Here is a 21,284-nt window from a genome sequence, read left to right as displayed (position 1 = left end):
AGAAAAAGTACCCAATGTACTCATCCTTATTATGAAACTAATGTAGGACCTTCACATGAAAGCTATAACCCAGTTACAACCTAAGAATAGGGAGAAAGGGGAAAGGGAGGGGAGGGAGGGGGAAGGAGGGGGATTAATGGGATTACACCTGCGGTGCATTTTACAAGGGTATATGTGAATCCTAGTACATGTGGAATGTAAAGGTCTTAGCAAAATAACTAAGAAAATGCTACAAAAGCTATGTTAACTAATGTGATGAAAATGTGTCAAACGATCTATGAACCAAGTGTATGGTGCCCCACGATCATACTAATGTACACAGCTATGGTTTAATAAAAATAAAAAAATAAAAAAAAATAAAAAAAGATAAAAAAAAAAAGATTCATCTGGGACCAGGCACTGTGAGTGAGCTATTGAAAACGGAATTACGAACGAGGACCACTTCCTGCTCAGGTCACACAGGTAGCAAGTGGCTGAGCTAGAGGCCAAAGCTAGGTGGTGTGACTTCAAGGCCATAATTTTTGTGAAGACTCTTGAACCCATTGAAAACACCACTGGGGAGCCCCGTACGTTGGGTCTCACCTGTAATCCTAGCACTCTGGGAGGCATGGCAGGTGGATTGCTTGAGCTCAGGAGTTCGAGACCAGCCTGAACTCATGAGCTCAGGTGATCCTCCCACCTTGGCCTCCCTCCCAAGTGCTGGGATTACAGGCATCAGCCACCGTGCCTGGCCCAAGAGTTCCCTTTTTCAGAGACAGAGTGGATACTAGATCTTCATGCCTCCAACAAATCTTCCACACAGATGCACTCAAAGTCTGGCTCTCCACTATGTCCTTAACATGTGTTACAACCCAAATAAATTCTGAGGAAGACGGTGCTTGGTGAGATTTATTTAGTCATTTGATACAATGACAATGACAGTATTTAGTCATTAGCAGGTTGGCAGCAGTGAGAGGGGGTGGGGCAGAGGTGGGGTTCTATTCCTGCTCAGGACTGCTGAAGATCGAAACCTAATTCAGATTGTAATAATAGCCTCTCAGGTCTTACAAAGCAAAGGTGTATGCAAAAGTGCCAGGGCATGCTCAGTCCTGGCATACTTCCAATTAATTAGGCTTTTTTTTTTTTTTTTTTGTAGAGACAGAGTCTCACTTTATGGCCCTCGGTAGAGTGCCGTGGCCTCACACAGCTCACAGCAACCTCCAACTCCTGGGCTTAAGCGATTCTCTTGCCTCAGCCTCCCGAGTAGCTGGGACTACAGGCGCCCGCCACAACGCCCGGCTATTTTTTGGTTGCAGTTCAGCCGGGGCCAGGTTTGAACCCGTCACCCTTGGTATATGGGGTCGGCGCCCTACCGACTGAGCCACAAGCGCCGCCCAATTAATTAGGCTTTAATGGATCCCCTTTCAAAACCCATCAAAACAGCAGAGAAGAATTTTAAGTTGAACTTTGTTTGAGACCACGCTGGAAATACATGAGAGGGAGGAAGCCAGTGTCTGTCTCTGGGGGATGGAGGACTAGGAGATTTCCAACTGTGTCAGCTCTTTGGGGGATTTTGAGCTGGTTTTATCCAGTCCCACTTGGGTCAAGATGGAGCTTTGCTTTCTGCATTACCAGCCCTCTAGTTCCCCCGGGGCCTTGACAATGATCTTCTATATCTCCACTTAGTGTGGGTGGTTAGTTACTTGGGCATGAGTCAGGGTCATATGGAACTGAAGTATGCTTAGGCCCCAGCAAAGCATCCTTCTGCTATCAATGGAGGTATGATTGCTGGATAAACCAAAAAAAAAAAAAAAAAAGAATAATGGGCGGCACCTGTGGCTCAAGGAGTAGGGCGCCGGTCCCATATGCTGGAGGTGGCGGGTTCAAACCTAGCCCTGGCCAAAAACCAAAAAAAAAAAAAATGATTGCTGGATAAAGTACTAAATTGTTTTATTTGAGTTTAGGATAAATAATGATTTGTTCTTTCTTTCTTTCTTTTTTTTTTGAGACAGTCTCACTATCTCGCATTCGGTAGAGTGCTATGGCATCACAGCTCATGGCAACCTCAAACTCTTGAGCTTAAGCAATTCTCTTGCCTCACCCTCCCAAGTTGTTGGGACTACAGACACCCACTACAACACCTGGCTATTTTTTGTTTTTTGTTGCGGTTGTCACCATTGTTTAGCTGGCCCCAGCCGGGCTCGAACCTGCCAGCCTCGGTGTATGTAGCTGGCACCATAACCACTGTGCTACGGCCCCAAGCCAAATAATGATCATTTTTTTTTGTAGAGACAGAGTCTCACTGTACCGCCTTCTGGTAGAGTGCCGTGGCATCAAATGGCTCACAGCAACCTCTAACTCTTGGGCTTAAGCGATTCTCCTGCCTCAGCCTCCAGAGCAGCTGGGACTACAGGCGCCCGCCACAACGCCCGGCTATTTTTTTGTTGCAGTTTGGCCGGGGCTGGGTTTGAACACGCCACCCTCGGCATATGGGGCCGGTGCCCTACTCACTGAGCCACAGGCATCGCCCCCAAATAATGATTTTTTTCATAAGTATGCACCTAAATACTGCACGAGACATGTTTATACTAAAAAAAGTATTTATTCCTTATCTGATAGTCAAATTCAACAGAGCATCCAATATTCTTTTTTTTTTTTTTTTTTGTAGAGACAGAGTCTCACTTTATGGCCCCCGGTAGAGTGCTGTGGCCTTACACAGCTCACAGCAACCTCCAACTCCTGGGCTTAAGCGATTCTCTTGCCTCAGCCTCCCGAGCAGCTGGGACTACAGGCGCCCGCCACAACGCCCGGCTATTTTTTGGTTGCAGTTCAGCCAGGGCCGGGTTTGAACCCGCTACCCTCGGTATATGGGGCCGGCGCCTTACCGACTGAGCCACAGGCGCCGCCCAGCATCCAATATTCTTATTTGCTAAATCTGGCAACCCTGGGGTGAGTGTGGGAGTACTCAGCATCTAGCAATGAAAGACATTGGGTGCTGGAAGGCTTCTCCTGGGCTTTGTGGAGCTAGTAAGGGACTCCGCTTAGCTGATCTGATCACAATCTCCATTTCTCACCCTCTACAGCCCCAAGATAGGGGCTGCTATCTAGTATCCTGGCTACATACTAGCTCTGTACTGATATTTGATAATATTGAGGAATTGTTGTTATCGTGTTTTATGATAATGGTATTATGGTTATATTTTCTAAGGAAGTTTATGTCTTCTAGAGATATATGCCAAAATATTTACAGATAAAATGGTACACAAAAATTAGTTCAAAATGTTATCAGAGACCTAAGAGTTCTATAGCTTGAACTCTTAGAAGAAACATACTAGCCTGTGTAACCTAGAGAGACCCCATCTCTACCAAAAAAAATAAAAATAAAAATTAGCTGGGCATGGCCGTGCACACCTGTAGTCACAGCTACTTGGGGGGCTGAGGAAGGAGGATCACTTGAGTCCAGAAGATTGAGGCTGCAGTGAGGTGTGATCATGCCACTGCACTCAAGCCTGGGCAACAGAGTTAAGACCTTGTCTGGGGGTGGGGGTGGGTGGGAAGGAGCAGGAGAAGGGGAAGAAAAGACAGGGAAAATCAGGCTGCATCTGTGGTTCAAAGGGGTAGGGCACCGGTCCCATAAGCCAGAGGTGGCGGGTTCAAACCCAGCCCCAGGCAAAAAAAAAAAAAGGGGAAAATCTTTAAGACTAGTTGGGGTGTGAGCTAATGCAATCAGGTTTGAAGAAAGATTTCTCCAAAGATTAGGATAGAAAGAGGAAAAGGTTTATTTTACTTTTTCAGATGGAAAAAGACCAATACAGAAGTGAAAGAGAGGGAGATAGTGCTGGCAGAGAGAATCCGGTCCTCAGGCTTTATATTTAGAAGGTGTAAAAGGGGTGAAGAAGATTGATGGTTGTAGCCAAATTAACAGATCAACTGTGGCATCCACTTCCTCTTTCTTTTAGCAGCAGGCTGATAACAGAAGCAATGGGCCCTTCCCTTTGGAGATAGGCTTATCCCTGGTGCTTGTGATCTTGTCAGTGAGTCTGCCCTAAAAATATGGTTTAGGGCAGGACCTGAGGCCTGTAATTGGCACCCCTACTATCTGCTCCTGTTTGCTCAGGAACTCCTCCAGGCTATAACGCCGGATTCTAAAAGGCAGTTTTTAGTCAATAGACCTAGGGAATGTAAAAGAGAAAGATTTGACATTTCCTTTTTGTCAGCTCATCTCTTTTCAGATGTTGGGAAAACAGAGCCCCCATGGGGTGCCTATCAAGAGGGAAGGAGGGGGGGAGAGAAAGAGAGAAAGCTCACGTGATTGATCTTAGCCTTTACTGAGAAATTATAGGTTAGATGATTTTTCTGTTGTTGATTTGACATTTTTTTCTGTTATTTTTGAAAGGCTGTCCTTTCAATGACATTGGATCTGGCAATGATTTCTTGAGCATGACATCAAAGACACAGTCAACAACAACAATAAAAATAGACAAATTGGGCTTCATGAAAATCAAAACTTCTTGTGCAATAAAAAAAGAGCTGGGCGTGGTGGCGGGCACCTATAGTCCCAGCTACTAGGGAGGCTTAGGCAAGAGAATTGCTTGAGCCCAGGAGTTTGGGGTTGCTGTGAGCTATAATACCATGGCTCTACAAAGGGTGACAAAGTAAGACTCTGTCTCAATTAAAAAAAAAAAATGTAAAAAAGTACAGGCAACCCAAGTGTACATCTATGAATGAGTGGACAAACAATGTGGTGTATATACATACAATGGAATATTGTTCAGCCTTAAAAAAGAGGAAGTTCTGAGACATGGTACAACATGGATAAACGCTGAGGACATTATGCTAAGTGAAATGTCAGTTACAAAGAGACAATACTATATAATTTTATGTATACGTGTATGAGGTACATGGAATAATCAAAATCATAGATAGAAAGTACAATAGACAGTACAAACTCCTGGGCTCAAGCAATCTCCCTGCCTTAGCCTCCCAAGTACCTGGAACTACAGGCACCTGTCACGGTGCTGGGCTAATATCTCTACTTTTATTTTTTAGAGACAGAGTCTCACTACGTCGCCCTTGGTAGAGTGCCGTGGTGTCACAGCTCACAAGCAGCTCTTAGGCTTAGGCGATTCTCTTGCCTCAGCCTCCCAAGTAGTGGGACTACAGGTGCCCGCCACAGCGCCCGGCTATTTTTTGTTGCAGTTTCGCCAGGGCCGGGTTTGAACCCACCACCTTTGGTATGTGGGGCCGCTGGCCTACTCACTGAGTCATAGGCGCCGCCCAATATTTCTATTTTTAGTAGAGATTAGGGGGGGTCTCGCTCTTGCTCAGCTGGTCTTGAACTTCTGAGCTCAAGAGATCCCCCTCCTCACCCTCCCAGAGTGCTAGGATTACAGGCTTTCTATTTCCAGACTAAATGTTTTTTTTTTTGTTTTTTTTTTTTTTTTTTTTTTTTGTAGAGACAGAGTCTCACTTTATGGCCCTCGGTAGAGTGCCGTGGCCTCACACAGCTCACAGCAACCTCCAACTCCTGGGCTTAAGCGATTCTCTTGCCTCAGCCTCCCGAGTAGCTGGGACTACAGGCGCCCGCCACAACGCCCGGCTATTTTTTGGTTGCAGTTCGGCCGAGGCCGGGTTTGAACCCGCCACCCTCGGTATATGGGGCCGGCGCCTTACCGACTGAGCCACAGGCGCCACCCTGTTTTTGTTTTTTTAATTAAAAAAAAAATTGTTGCAAGCTTAAGAGACTAAAAGAAAAACAAAAGAGAGGCTGAATCACATATTCCTCCTTTTTCTCCGTTTATATATGGGTTAGCTAACACTTCTCATCTCTCCCTTGCTGGTCCACAGCCACTTGGGAGCACCCTTGACCTGTTTTCCTCTGGACAGGGGCTTCTGATCCCAGCCAGCCAGGATGATTAGAAACTTTCACTTTCACATGTAGCTAAAGGTGGGATAGTACTGGGTGTGTCCTCACAAACACGTGGTGGGAGGTTGTAAGAGGCAATAAAACCTGAGGGTGGGTGTCTCCTATAATCCCAAGCACTCTGGGCGGCCCAGGCTGGTGGATTGCTTGAGCCCAGGAGTTAAGAGACCAACCAGAGAAAGAGTAAGATCCTTTCTCTACTAAAAATAGAAAAACTGAGATAAGAGGATGGCTTGAGCCCAAGAGTTTGAGGTTACTGTGAGCTATCATGACAACTCAGCACTCTAACCAGGGCCACAGAGTGAGAGTCTGTTTCAAGGGGAAAAAAAAGAAGCAATAAAACTGAGGCTGCTCCTGCAGGGGAAAGGCTTCTAACTAGACAGGGTTCCTGTTTCAATGGAGGCATTTCTTAGCCACATCAGCAGTGTGGCCAGATCAATATTCCAAAGTTCCTCCCTCATTCTCATCAAATTTCCCGAGGACCTCCCTGCATACCCCACCCTTGGTGTAATTCTGATTACTTCATTTTGGGTTCTGTACGTATATGGTGACTATCTATTTAATGCTTTTTTTGTGTGAGATGGACTCTCTGTTGCCATGTAGAGTGCAGTAGCATCATCATAACTTTCTGCAACCTCAAAATCCTGTGTTCAAGCAATCCTGTCACCTCCACTTCTTCAGGCCTGGCTAATTTTTCTATTTTAATTATTTATGTATTTATTTATTATTATTATTATTATTATTATTATTAGAGACAGAGCCTCAAGCTGTCGCCCTGGGTTGAATGCTGTGGCATCACAGCTCCCAGCAACCTCGAACTCCTGGGCTCAAGTGAGTCTCCTGCCTCTGCCTCCCAAGTAGCTGGGACTACAGGCGCCCGCCACAACACCCAGCTATTTTTTGGTTGCAGCTGTCATTGTTGTTTGGCAGTCCGGGCTGGATTCGAACCCCCCAGCTCTGGTGTATGTGGCTGGCACCTCAGCTGCTTGAGCCACAGGCACTGAGCCAAATTTTTCTATTTTAAGTAGAGACAGGGTCTTGCTCTTGACACTGGCTGGTTTTGAACTCTTGAGCTCGAGGGATCTTTCCACTTTGGCCTCCCAAAGTGCTAAGCCACTGCTACCAGCCCATTTAATGCATTTATATCAAGCACTTTTGCATCATATAATTTCTATGAAACCTAGAAAATTCCCATTGTTTTCTATCAATGTTAAGCTGTCATTGGCACAGAAACCATTATTATGCTTGGTTAAATGTGGGGTACTAGTATTATTTTGTAAGAATATCACATGTATGATAACACCATTTGCCTTTGTGCAGTACTATAATACTATTTTTGTTTTGCCGTTTATTCAGACTTTTAAAATATTAACTGTAGTAATTGCATATCCATATTATTTTTGCATAAGTATTTTTTGAATACAGGTAATATTTTGCTTTTGTTGTTATTGCAATGAACTTTCTCAGGTTGAAATGTTTCACATTTCTTAAATAATCAAGAGTCTGGCTTGGCCCAGCTAAGGCACCAGCCACATACACCTGATATGGCAGGTTCAAATCCAGCCTGGGCCTGCCAAACAACAATGACGGCTGCAACCAAAAAATAGCCAGGCGTTGTGGCGGGCGCCTGTAGTCCCAGCTACTCAGGAGGCTGAGGCAGGAGAATCCCCTAAGCCCAGAGGTTGGAGGTTGCGGTGAGCTGTGAGGCCACGGCACTCTATCAAGGGTGATAAGATGAGACTATCTCAAAAAAAAAAACAAAACACACACTTAGGTTCTTTTTTGGGTGTGTGACAGAGCCTCAAGCTGTCACCCTGGGTAGAGTGCAGCCACAGGCGCCAAGCCCGAACCCAAGTGTTTTCAAATAGAAATGCCTTTAAATTTTTTTTTTTTGGCCAGGCACAGTTGCTCATGCCTGTAATCCTAGCAGTCTGGGAGGTTGAGATGGGTAGATTGCTTGAGCTCAGGAGTTTGAAACCAGCCTAACCAAGAGCAAGACCCCATCTCTAAAAAAACAGCCAGGCATTGTGACGGGTGCCTGAAATCCCAGCTACTCCTGGAGGCTGAGACAAGAGAATCTCTTAAACCCAAGAGTTTGAGGTTGCTGTGAGCTGTAATGCCACAGCACTCTACCCAGGGTGACAAAGTGAGATTCTGTCTCAAAAAGGGGGGGGAGGGGCACGGTAGCTCACAAGAGTACTGTAATCCTAGCACTCTAGGAGGCTGAGGCGGGTGGATTACCTGAGCTCACAGGTTCGAGACCAGCCTGATCCAGAGCGAGACCTCATCTCTAAAAATAGCCAGTCCTTGTGTCTGCCACCTGTAGTCTCAGCTACTAGGGAGGCTGAGGCAAGAGAATCGCTTGAGCCCAAGAGTTTGAGGTTGCTGTGAGTTATGAGGCCACAGCACTTTACTGAGGGCAACAAAGTGAAACTCTGTCTCAAAAAAAAAAAAAAAAAAAAATATATATATATATAGTTTGTTTTGTGGTTTTTGGCCGAAGCTAGGCTTGAACCCACCACCTCCGGCATATGGGACTGGCGCCCCACCCCTTTGAGCCACAGGTGCCACCCCAATTTTTTTTTTTTTGATGTAGGTAAGCCAAGGAGGATTGCTACCAGCCTGGGTAATGTAGAAGATACAAACACACTTCTACCAAAAAAAATTTTTTTTTCCATTTTTTTTTTTAATTTTATTTATTTTTTTATTGTTGGGGATTCATTGAGGGTACAATATGCCAGGTTACACTGATTGCATTTGTTAGGTAAAGTCCCTCTTGCAATCATGTCTTGCCCCCAGAAGGTGTGGCACACACCAAGGCCCCACCCCTAAAAAAATTTTTTTTTAATCTAAAAATCTTGATGTAAAAAAATTTTTGTTTTTGGTCGGCGCCTGTGGCTCAAGGAGTAGGGTGCCGGTCCCATATGCCGGAGGTGGCGGGTTCAAACCCAGCCCCGGCCAAAAAAAAAAAAAAAAAAAAAAATTTTGTTTTTTTTTTGTTTTTTGGTAGAAGTGCAGTTGTGTCTTGCTACATTACCCAGACTGGTAATGACCCTTCTCCTTGGCTTACCTAAAGTGCTGGGATTACAGGTGTGAACCTCCACACCTGGCCAGACACAAACACCTTAACTGGCCAAAGCTGATCTTGAAGATTGGTTCCAAAACTCTGTCATAGTAACAAAATGCTTTGCAGTTTGTATATAAAAACATAAATTTTTTTTTTAGAGACAGAGTCTCACTATATCGCCATTGGTAGAGAGCTGTGAAATCATAGTTCACAGCAACCTCCAACTCTTGGTCTTAGGCGATTCTCTTGCCTCAGCCTCCCGAGTAGCTGGGACCACAGGCACCCACCACAATGGCCGGCTATGTTTTGTTGCAGTTTTGGCCGGGGTCAGGTTCGAACCTGCCACCCTTGGTATATGGGGCTGGCGCCCTACTCACTAAGCCACAGGTGCCACCCCAAAACATATTTTTTTATTATTATTTTTATTATTAAATCATAGCTGTGTACATTAATGCAATCATGGGGCACCATACACTGGTTTTATATACCATGTGACATTTTCATCACACTGGTTTCAACACGTCATGTTGAAGAAGTCTGTTCACTTTCATTGTTTCATATTTTATATACCATTTGACATATTTTCATCACACTGGTTAACATAGCCTTCCTGGCATTTTCTTAGTTATTGTGTTAAGACATTTATATTCTACATTTAGTAAGTTTCACATGTACCTTTGTAAGATGCACCGTAGGTGGGGTCCCACCAATTACACTCCCTCCGCCCATCCTCCCCGCTTCCCTCCCCTCCCTTTCCCCTTTCCCCATATTTTTAGGTTGTAATTGGGTTATAGCTTTCATATGAAAGCTATAAATTAATTTCATAGTAGGGCTGAATACATTGGATACTTTTTCTTCCATTCTTGAGATACTTTACTAAGAAGACTGTGTTCCAGGGGCTGCGCCTATGGCTCAAAGGGGTAGGGTGCCAGTCCCATATGCCGGAGGTGGTGGGTTCAAACCCAGCCCCAGCCAAAAACTGCAAATAAATAAATAAATAAGAAGAATATGTTCCAGCTCCATCCATGTAAACAGCCAGAAACATATTTTAAAAAGCTATTTCTGGGGGCGGCGCCTGTGGCTCAGTCGGTAAGGCGCCGGCCCCATATACCAAGGGTGGCGGGTTCAGACCCGGCCCTGGCCAAACTGCAACCAAAAAATAGCCGGGCGTTGTGGCAGGTGCCTGTAGTCCCAGCTGCTCGGGAGGCTGAGGCAAGAGAATCACTTAAGCCCCAGGAGTTGGAGGTTGCTGTGAGCTGTGTGAGGCCTCGGCACTCTACCGAGGGCCATAAAGTGAGACTCTGTCTCTACAAAAAAAAAAAAAAAAGCTATTTCTGGCCAGGCAGGGTGGCTCACACCTGTAATCCTAGCATTCTGGGAGGTTGAGGCGGATAGATTGCTTGAACTCATGAGTTTGAGACCAGTCTGAGCAAAAAGCGAGACCCTGTCTCTACTAAAAATAGAAAAACTGAGGCAAGAGGATTGCTTGAGCTCGAGTTAGAGGTTGCTGTGAGCTATGATGCCATAGCACTCTACCCAGGGCAACAGCTTGAGACTCTGTCTCAAAAAGAAAAAAAGCTATTTCTACAATTTCTTTCTTCATCTAAAATAATTTAGCTATAAAATTAAATACTAAATTTTCTACCATGTACATGCAATGGAAAACTGTAATCATTAATTTAAATTGAATTGCATTTTGCTGGAAACATATTTATGCTGTCAGAAGATATGCTGGCCATTTTTTCAGAATCGCTATTCAATAAGCATAATAAAGCTCCAGAGGTTTTTGATTTTCACATTCAATTGCAGCTTTTATAAGTATAATTTTCTTCAGATGTTTTATGGACATGCTAGAGTTGCATTCGGCTTTAGGAATTATGAATTTGTTACAAAGAATTATTTTTTGTTTTCACTGTTTTGATCAATGATTAAATCTTCATTTAGAGAAAAATATGAAGCTGTAGGGGTTTCATCTGTTTTCAGATTATGAGTTTGAAGAAATTTTTTGTTCACTTTCAAATGATTAGTCATTAAATCTCTATTAAGTAATTTGTAAGAGTCCTGTCTGTGAATTTTATGAGTCATGTTGAAGAAGTCTGTTCACTTTCATTGTTTCCAGTGAAATTTAAGCAGACTGCTTCCTATTCTCTTTTCTTTCAGGTTTTTTCTCCTCTAAGCTTCCCTTCTGTATTTTTTTTTTTTTTTTTTGTAGAGACAGAGTCTCACTTTATCGCCCTCGGTAGAGTGCCGTGGCCTCACACAGCTCACAGCAACCTCCAACTCCTGGGCTTAAGCGATTCTCTTGCCTCAGCCTCCCGAGTAGCTGGGACTACAGGTGCCCGCCACAGCGCCCGGCTATTTTTTGGTTGCAGTTTGGCCAGGGCCGGGTTTGAATCCTCAGTATATGGGGTCAGCGCCTTACCGACTGAGCCATAGGCACCGCCCTGTATTCATATATTTTTTTTTTTTTTTTTTTTTTTTTTTGTAGAGACAGAGTCTCACTTTATGGCCCTCGGTAGAGTGCCGTGGCCTCACACAGCTCACAGCAACCTCTAACTCCTGGGCTTAAGCGATTCTCTTGCCTCAGTCTCCCGAGTAGCTGGGACTACAGGCGTCCACCACAACGCCCGGCTATTTTTTGGTTGCAGTTTGGCCGGGGCCGGGTTTGAACCCGCCACCCTCGGTATATGGGGCCAGCGCCTTACCGACTGAGCCACAGGCGCCGCCCATATATTTTTTTTTAAGACAGAGTCTCACTTTGTCACCCTCGGTAGAGTGCTGTGACATCACAGCTCACAGCAACCTCCAGCTCTTGGGCTTAGGCAATTCTCTTGCCTCAGCCTCCCAAGTAGCTGGGACTACAGGCGCCCGCCACAGAACCTGGCTATTTTTTTTGTTGCAGTTTGGCGGGGGCCGGGTTTGAACCCACCACCCTCAGTATATGGGGCTGGGGCCCTACTCCCTGAGCCACAGGCACTGCCCTCCCTTCTGTATTTTTGATCTCCAGATAACTTATACTCATTTTCAAAATCAGTTCAATAAAGTTGGATTATATTTAAATTTCTGGAATTTAAATTGTGTCTTATTAAAGTTTGTATAAACATTCATAATTCTGTAAACGTGTATCCAGTTGCCACTCTGTCCATCTAGTTCCCAATCCACATCATGCTTCATGAATGCTGCCTTTAGACCTGTCCATACACAAATTTAAGAATAATATGGGCGGCGCCTGTGGCTCAGTGAGTAGGGTGCCGGCCCCCTATGACGAGGGTGGCGGGCTCAGGCCCAGCCCTGGCCAAAAACTGCAACAAAAAAATAGCCGGGCGTTGTGGCAGGCGTCTGTAGTCCCAGCTACTCGGGAGGCTGAGGCAAGAGAATTGCTTAAGCCCAGGAGTTGGAGGTTGCTGTGAGCCGTGTGATGCCACGGCACTCTACCGAGGGCCATAAAGTGAAACTCTGTCTCTACAAAAAAAAAAAAAGATTTTGACTTCCTGACCTTGGGTTGGGGTTGGCTGCTGTTCGTGGTCTCTCGGTGCAGTTATGTCCGTCCTGACGCCTCTGCTGCTGCGGGGCCTCACCGGCTCTGCCCGGCGGCTCCCGACGCCCTGCACCCGGGTCCATTCGAAGCCGCCGCGGGAGCAGCTTGGGACCATGGATATTGCCATTGGGCTCACCTCCTGCTTCGTGTGTTTCCTCCTGCCATCGGGCTGGGTCCTGTCACACCTGGAGAACTACAAGAAGCGGGAGTGAAGGGAACTGTCCTCTCCTTCGCTGTGACTGACCAGCCCGGCCAGCCTATCCTGACCATGTCTTCTGCATTCCTGGCAGGCTTCCCCTGGATCATGTTGTTCAATTCCAGTTACCTTTTCTGCAATCATGACCTCTTGATATCTCCACGTGACATCCTGGGACCACATATCTTGGCCCTGCTCATTGGGCTCCCCCTTGTAACAATAAAGTCTATTTAAACCTTAAAAAAAAAAAAGAATAATATGAATTATTTAATGTTACAAAATATTAGCTGTCATTTGCAATTGTTCCAAATATCAGAATCATACATCACTTACAAATGATACCTTGTTATGCAAGAATCTTTTGCATTTGTGCTGAGGAAGGATTTGACCAGTGAATTCATTTGTCTCTTTTTATTAAGTGCCTCCCCTCTCCATGCTAGGAAGCAGCATCTAGTTCTATGTTAGCAGCAACACAACTTGCAAATATTCATAACATTCTGACTCATTCCCTATTCTGTTTCAAGGGCATAAGGCTAGAAATGCACAGAAGTGATTTCTTGGGACCTGAAACAGTGTACATTGTGAAAACAGATGTGTAGGGCATATGGATTGTGCTGTGCCAACCAGGTGACAGTTGTATATTCCTTAATGTCTAACTCTGTTGTGTTTGTTAATGTGGAGTCACCAAAGCCTAGGTTAAGGACACTGGTCACAGTGGGTGTCTAAGGAATTAGTGAGACATCTCTGGAGGTGGGATCCTTGGCTGACTAGACAGTGGTAGGAGGAGCCAGGGTGGCAGTGCTGAGAGACAGTGCATTCAAGAGGGGCTGGGTCATGAGGGCTTAGCTCTCGTTAATGGATTCATCAGGTGGGTTAATGGATCAATGGGTTATCATAAGAGTGGAACTGGGGGCTTTATAAGAAGAAGGGAGACCTGAGCTAGCATGATGGTATGCTTAGCCAGCGCCCTGGCTATATGATGCCCTTCAGAGAGTCCCCATCAGCAAGAAGGCCTTCAACAGATGCAACCCCTCAACTTGGGACTTCTCAGCTTCCATAACTATAAGAAATAAATTTCTAGCCAGTCACAGTGGCTCATGCCTGTAATCCTAGTACTCTGAGAGGCTGAAATGGGCAGATTGAATGCAGGAGTTTGAGATCAGCCAGAGCAAAAGCAAGACCCCAACTCTACTAAAAATAGAAAAATTAGTTGGGTGTTGTTGTGGGTACCTGTTGTCCCAGCTACTTGGGAAGCTGAGGCAAGAGGATCACTTGAGCTCAAGAGTTTGAGGTTGCTGGGAGCTGTGAGGTCACAGCACTCTATCCAAGGCAACAGAGTAAAACTTTCTCAAAAGAAAAGAAAGAAAGAAAGACAGAGAGAGAAAGAAAGAGAGAAAAAAGAGAGAAGGGGAGGGAGGGAGAGAGGGAGGGAAGGGAGAAAGGAATGAACAAATTTCGTTTCATTATAGATCACCCAGTTTCGGTTATTTTGCTGTAAGCAACAGAAAATGGACTAAAACAGGGAGAACCTGGTCCAGGTCAATCTCAAAGAGCAGATTTTTTTTTTTTTTCCATTTAGGAAACTTGTCACAGTTATGAACACAGTTATGATCTTAGAACAGAGATTCTCTTCCAAAGATCATATTTATTCCACTCAATTTCAGGCCAAGCCCTTCCCCTCTATCTTCTTCCAAACCTGTACACAAACTCAGTGCAAAATCAGAAGTCTCATGACATGCTTAGTGGTAGGCAGAATCATTTAAATGTTAAAACATTAATTGAATAAAGCTGGACTCAAGTGGCCCCTGCCTGTAATCCCAGCACTTTGGGAAGCCAATGTGGGAGGATCTCTTGAAGCCGGAGTTCAAGACCAGCCTGGGCAACATGGTGAGACACTGTACAAAAGATTTTTTTTTAATTAACTGGATATGATGGCCCACACCTGTAGTCTCAGCTACTCAAGAGGCTGAGAAAGGAGGATCACTTGAACTCAGAAGTTCAAGGTTACAGTGAACTGTAATTATGCCACTGTACGCCAGACCAAGCAACAGAGAGACACCGCCTCTAACAACAAAATATATATATATATTCATTGAATTAAAAAAATATATATATCACATTTTACCAAAGGAAAACTATTAAAATGAGACAGTGAGTTCCTGAGCAAGAACTCAGTACTAAATAAATTAAAAATATATTGTAAGAGGGCTCAGCGCCTGTAACTCAGCAGCTAGGGTGCCAGCCACATACACCCGAGCCGGCAAGTTCTATCCCAGCCAGCCAAAGAACAATGACAAACACAACCAAAAAATAGGTGGGAATTGTGTCTGGCACCTGTATTCCCAGCTACTTGGGAGGCTGAGGCAAGTGAATCACTTAAGCCTAAGAGTCAGAGGTTCCTATGAGCTGTGACACCATGGCACTCTAACAAGGGTGACATAGTAAGACTCTGTCTCAAAAAAAAAAAAATATATATATATATAGTGTAAGAGAAAAAGATTATAAAATCTGTAATCATCTAATGGGCCGTGCCTGTGGCTCAGTAAGTAGGGCGCCAGCCCCATCTACCAAGGGTGGAGGGTTCGAACCCAGCCCCAGCCAAATTACAACAAAAAATAGCTGGGCATTATGGCAGGTGCCTGTAGTCCCAGTTACTTGGGAGGCTGAGGCAAGAGAATTGTCTAAGCCCAAGAGATGGAGGTTGCTCTGAGCTGTGATGCCACGGTACTCTACCAAGGGCGACAAAGTGAGACTCTGTCTCTAAAAATAAAAAAATCCGTAATCATCTGAAAACGTACTTCTGCAACTTCTATGAAACAGGCTTAAATGTACTCTGCACAGTAATTACACAGGGAGTCCAACGAACTGTAGAGCGCTTATAAGTGTCACTGGGTCACACCTTTGACCTAAAGCCTAATTAGACGGCTATAATGTGGTCAGTAATAATCAGGCTTGACTTGTTAGAGTTTAGCATGGCTTCTATGAGGTGATTTAATAAGCCAAGCATATCTCCCAGATGCCTTTGATCTGTGACCTAGCTTGATCTATTTCCCTGGAGCAAGCAGAGGTATATAAAATGATTTCCATGAGTCACTACATTGGTGCTCAGTGTGTTAATGGTAATGACCGTCATGCTCGCCAACTTGGTCTAGAGCACCAGGTACACTGGGAAGGATGGAAACCCAGTACCTGGCACACCCACTGGGGGAGGCAGTCTACTGTTGTGGGTGCTGGGAGCCTGCCCCCTGTAGCAGGCAGAATGCAGGGCCTGGGGGGGCAGGGCAGCTGATGACAAGCAGTTGTACAATAAACTAGGAGGCATCAGAGTCATGTGGTATAACAGGAGGCAGACAGAGGGTGGCAATAGATTAGGTATTAAATTAACACTCTTGGCATTCTTGGACACCTCAGTCACAATTTAAAATGCCTCTGAGTGACCCCACAGAGCCATGACACTTTTCCAGGACAAGCATCTCAAACACCTCAGCACGTGGGATTAGTTGAGTGAATGACCAGTATTCCAACTCACCATGATTTTGTGGTTTCTTTGGTCATGGCTCAGTATGCAGAAACTTTCCTTCAGTGATTCAAAAATAACAAAGACCACACTGGGGTTTTTTCCCCTTTGGCAAAGAAAGTCAGCTGATGGATTGAAACAAGATGGCGGGCTCACGGTGAAGCGCTGTCAAGGGATGAAAATTGATTTTTCCTAGAAGCAGATTTTAAAAGCAGTGTTTCTTCAAAACATCTTTTTTCATAAGTATCTTGATACACCATGGCTGGAGCAGCAGTAAAATGGGTGATATCAAAGAGAAGTATCTTGAAACATTTATTTCCAATCCAAAATGGAGCTTTATATTGTGTTTGTCATAAATCTACATATTCTTCTCTACCAGATGACTATAATTGCAAAGTGGAGCTTGCTTTGACATCTGATGGCAGGACAATAGTATGCTACCATCCTTCTGTGGACATTCCATATGAACACACAAAACCTATTCCTCTACCAGATCCTGTGTGTAATAATGAAGAAACACATGATCAAGTGCTGAAAACCAGATTAGCAGAAAAAAGTGAACGCCTTGAACAAGGACCCATGATAGAACAACTTAGCAAAATGTTCTTTACTACTAAGCACCGTTGGTATCCTCGTGGACAGTATCACACTCGTCGTAAGAAACTGAATCCTCCAAAGGACAGATGATACTGAGGTTTTCCAGGGAATCGAAGAAAGATGTGCCTCAGATGGCATTTGAGAAAATGCAATGTGGTATATTCATTAATATGTTATATAGTAAAATAGTAATAATAAAATGCCTTCTCGTATAAAAAAAAAAAAAAGAAAGTCAGCTGATGCTTATTGGTATTACACTGAAGAGAAAGTCAGCTGGGAGCAATGGTTCACTTCTGTAATCCCAGCACTCTGGGAGGCCAAGGATGGTGGATTGCCTGAGCTCACAGGTTTGAGACCAGCCAGAGCAAGAGAGAGACCCCTGTCTCTAAAAAAAAAAAAAAAAAATAGCTGGCTTGGTGCCCATAGCTCAGTGATTAGGGTGCTGGGCACATACACTGGAGCTGGTGGGTTTGAACCCGGCCTGGGCCTGCTAAAAAACAATAACTACAACAACAAAAAATAGCGGGCACTGTGGCGGGCACCTATAGTCTACTTGGGAGTCTGAGGCAAGAGAATCGCCTGAGCCCAAGAGTTGGAGGTTGCTGTGAGCTATGATGCCACGGCACTCTACCAAGGGCGACAAAGTGAAACTCTGCCTTAAAAAAAAAAAAAAAAAAAAAAAGCAAAACAAAACACTGAAGAGAAAGTCAATCTGAAAACAAAACGTAACTGAATGTCACAGTCAGCAATGCTGGGGTTGAAGGGAATGAACAGGATCACTTGTACTCTATAAAACAAAACAAAAACATTAAAGAAGCTACTGCTTGAGTATGGCAAAAAAAAAAAAAAAAAGAAAGAAAGAAAAGAAAGAAAAACGAACGAAGAACAACAACAAAGAAAAACAGTTCTTGGCTGTGCTCATGCCTGTAATCCTAGCACTCTGGGAGGCCAAAGTGAGTGGATTGCTTGAGATCAGAAGTTGGAGACCAGTCTTAGAAAGAGCAAGACCCTGTCTCTGCTAAATATAGAAAATCTAGCCGGGCATTGTGACAGGTGCCTGTAGTCCCAGCTACTCAGGAGGCTGAGACAGGAAGATCGCTTGAGCTCAGGAGTTTGAGGCTGCTATGAGCTGTGACACCACCTCACTCTATATCTAGGGCAGCAGTTCTCAACCTGTGGGTCGCGACCCACAGGAACTGTATTAAAGGGCCACGGCATTCGGAAGGTTGAGAATCACTGATCTAGGGTCTCAGAGTGAGACTCTGTCTCAAAATCCAACAAAAAACAGATCTCAGGAGAGAACTAAACTTCAGTGAAAGTTGAGAAGGAGGTTAAGAAGGGATGGGAGGCTATGCACAAGAGGCAGATGGCCCTTTGATTCTGAAGAACCAGAGTCATATACAAACAATGTAAGGACTCAAATGGCTTAGAAGTGCTGCTCAAGCTTGTCATGCGTCAGCTGTAATCAGAAATCAGACCTGCAGGAGCTGATGTTGGGGAAGCATGTCAGCTGGCATCGCTGCCACTGCCCCTGGCTGGAGTTCAGAGGAAGGACCTGCGAGGTCCTGGGAAGGGCAAAGCAAGGTCGGGACTTTCCTGGAAAGCTGGGCACAAACGTTCAACAGATCATCACTTTTTGGCTCCAGGAGTGAGGCAGAAACCCATCAACAGAGACTAGGACAGGGCAAGAAGTCAAAGTTGACCCAAGAGCAAAGTTACTTCATGCTATTTCCCCACACATCAGGCTAAACCAACTTGATCTTCTTTCCTAAAATCAGATTCGGTCCTAAAAATTGGGGCAGAGCTGGGTTTGGGAGGAGGATCAAGGGCTCCAGGCATAAAGAGGGCTGTACAGGTTAGGAACCAGGAAGAGTATAAGAAACATTTTTCCCCTGGGTGGCTCCTGTGGCTCAGTGAGTAGGGCGCCGGCAGCATATACTGAGGGTGGCGGGTTCGAACCCAGCCCCGGCTGAACTGCAACAAAAAATAGCCGGGTGTTGTGGCGGGCGCCTGTAGTCCCAGCTGCTCCGGAGGCTGAGGCAGGAGAATCACAGAAGCCCAAGAGCTAGAGGCTGCTGTGAGTCCTGTGACATCATGGCACTCTACAGAAGGCGGTAAAGTGAGACTCTGTCTCTACAAAAAAAAAAGAAAAAAGAAAAAAGAAAAAGAAACATTTTCCCCATGAGGAGCAATTGACCCCAAATGTGTAAGGTCTCCTTATCCCATAACTTGTAGTGGTTCTGCTTCCTTGGACTCGTGACTATTTTACTAGATAGGCTGTGTAGACTCCTGGGAAATCCAGGCCTGGAAGCTTCTACCTGCTTACGTATTGGAAAGATTCTTTGATTGCAAAAGACAGAAAGCCATACTGAACTAATTTAAGCATAAAGAAAAGTGGGGGGGGGGTCCCTTCCTTTCAGCCAGAGACACCATCCTCCAGTAATTCACCAAAATGACAAACACAAAGGGAAAGAGGAGAGGCACCCGATACATGTTCTCTGGGCCTTTTAGAAAACATGAAGTCGTTCCTTTGGCCACTAATATGTGAATCTACAGGAAAGGTGATGTTGTAGACATTAAGGGAATGGGTACTATCCAAAAAGGCATGCCACACAGGTGTCACCATGGCAAAACTGGAAGAGTCTACAGGGTCATCCAGCATGCTGTTGGCATTGCTATAAACAAACAAGTTAAGGACAAGATTCTTGCCAAGAGGATTAGTGTTCATATTGAGCATATTAAGTACTCGAAGAGACTAGATAGCTTCCCAAAGGAAAAGTGTTAAGGAAAATGATCAGAAAAAGAAGGAAGCCAGAGCGGTGCCTGTGGCTCAACGGAGTAGGATGCCGGCCCCATATGCCAGAGGTGGTGGAATCAAACCCAGCCCTGGCCCAAAACTGCAAAATAAATAAATAAATAAATAAACTTACCAAGGCGTTCTCTTTGTTAAAAAAAAAAAAAAAAGAAGGAAGCCAAAGAGAAAGGTACCTGGGTTCAACTGAAGCACCAGCCTGCTCCACCCAGAGAAGCATTCTCTGTGAGAACCAACAGGAAGGAGCCTGAGCTCCCGGAACCCATTCCCTAGGAATTCATGGCATAATAGGTGGACAGCATCTCACAGGAGAACAAGAGAATTAATGGAACAGGAACATAAGGTGCTGGAACCGATTCCCCATGAACTCATGCATAATAGGTGGACAGCACAGCACACAGGAGAACCAGTGGAACAGGAACATAAGGCGCTAGAACGCATTCCCCATGAATTCATGGAATAATAGGCATAGCAAGCTTTGTCACACTCAATGGAAAGGTGCCTCCCTGAGCTGCTGGAAATGTTTCCCTATGAATTCATGGCATAAAAGGTATTAAAAATAAAAGGCTACTGGCTCAGTGCCTGTAGTACAGTGGTTACGGTGCTGGCTACATGCACCGAGGGTGGTGGATTTGAACCCGGCCCGGGCCAGCTAAACAATGACAACTGCAACAAAAAAGTAGCTGGGCATTGTGGCGGGCACCTGTAGTCCCAGCTACTTGGGAGGCTGAGGCAAGAGAATTGCTTAAGCCCAAGAGTTGGAGGTTGCTGTGACCTGTGATGCTATGGCACTCTACCAAGGGCAACATAGTGAGACTCTATCTCAAAATAAATAAATAAATAAATAAAAATAAAATAAAAGGCTACTGTAAAAATGAAAAAAAAAAAAATACTGTCTCGTATACTCAAACCATGCAGGTACAACGGGAGCCAGAGGTTCAGGTTCAACAATTGTCAGTCTCTTATTTCTGCTGTTCTCTTCCTGGTGGTCTTATTCTTCCCTTCTTTAATCTTGCCCTTAACTTGTTTATCTATAGCAATGCCAACAGCATGCTGGATGACACTGTAGACTCTTCCAGTTTTGCCATGGAAAAAGGCTGATCAGCCCAGCCTGGGCCATGTGTCCAAAATTTGGACCAGTCACATGCCAGGGGAATGAGGCATTATGATTGACCTGCATGGGTCACTTGCCTTACCTCCATGACTTGGGGTTTGAATCTATTGTAAAAAAATAGCACCACAAATGTGGCTACTGGGAGAGTTGTAAGCCAGGAAGCTACCCCCAATTACATCTACTACATGCCTTTTAGTAAAATTAAATTGGGCCCTTTTGAGCATAATAAAAGCCCTTTCTAGCTAAGGCATTTAAAGAGGTACCTAGTGATTGGAAGAATACATAAGTTGCATGGGCCCACCATAGTGTCTGACCTGATACCGCACTGATATGCTTTGGGAGCTTTTTGCACTTCACTGGAAACTTTACAAACACTAGGTTATTATCAGGGATCTTTAGATGGAGCCCTAAAATGTGTCTCTATAGGGGCCTTTTTTTTTTTTTTTGAGACAAGGTCTCACTTTGTCACCCTGAGTCGTAGTGTCGTAGTGTCGTAGTGTCGTAGCTCACAGCAACCTCAAACTCTTATACTCAAGTGATC

The 21,284-nt window shown here is 44.8% G+C and overlaps 2 protein-coding genes and 1 pseudogene across 2 annotated transcripts; all 3 read left to right on the top strand.

The window, feature by feature from the left end:
* The first annotated feature begins 12,460 nt into the window (after positions 1-12,460).
* LOC128570857 (cytochrome c oxidase subunit 8A, mitochondrial-like) lies at positions 12,461-12,953 on the top strand. The gene has a single exon (XM_053570393.1). It carries the CDS (start codon positions 12,510-12,512, stop codon positions 12,717-12,719), a length of 210 nt encoding a protein of 69 aa, XP_053426368.1. The 5' UTR covers positions 12,461-12,509; the 3' UTR covers positions 12,720-12,953.
* A 3,437-nt stretch (positions 12,954-16,390) lies between these two features.
* On the top strand, positions 16,391-17,029 carry LOC128570856 (39S ribosomal protein L42, mitochondrial-like). Its single transcript, XM_053570392.1, has one exon. It carries the CDS (start codon positions 16,479-16,481, stop codon positions 16,905-16,907), a length of 429 nt encoding a protein of 142 aa, XP_053426367.1. The 5' UTR covers positions 16,391-16,478; the 3' UTR covers positions 16,908-17,029.
* A 2,231-nt stretch (positions 17,030-19,260) lies between these two features.
* Positions 19,261-19,917, top strand: LOC128570855 (60S ribosomal protein L21-like; annotated as a pseudogene).
* Positions 19,918-21,284: the final 1,367 nt, after the last annotated feature.

The sequence above is a fragment of the Nycticebus coucang genome, chromosome 18 (genome assembly GCF_027406575.1).
Source record: "Nycticebus coucang isolate mNycCou1 chromosome 18, mNycCou1.pri, whole genome shotgun sequence".
NCBI classification, from domain to species: Eukaryota; Metazoa; Chordata; class Mammalia; order Primates; family Lorisidae; genus Nycticebus; species Nycticebus coucang.
Note: the sequence above shows the minus strand (reverse complement) of the source record. Positions and strands in the feature narration are given on the sequence as shown.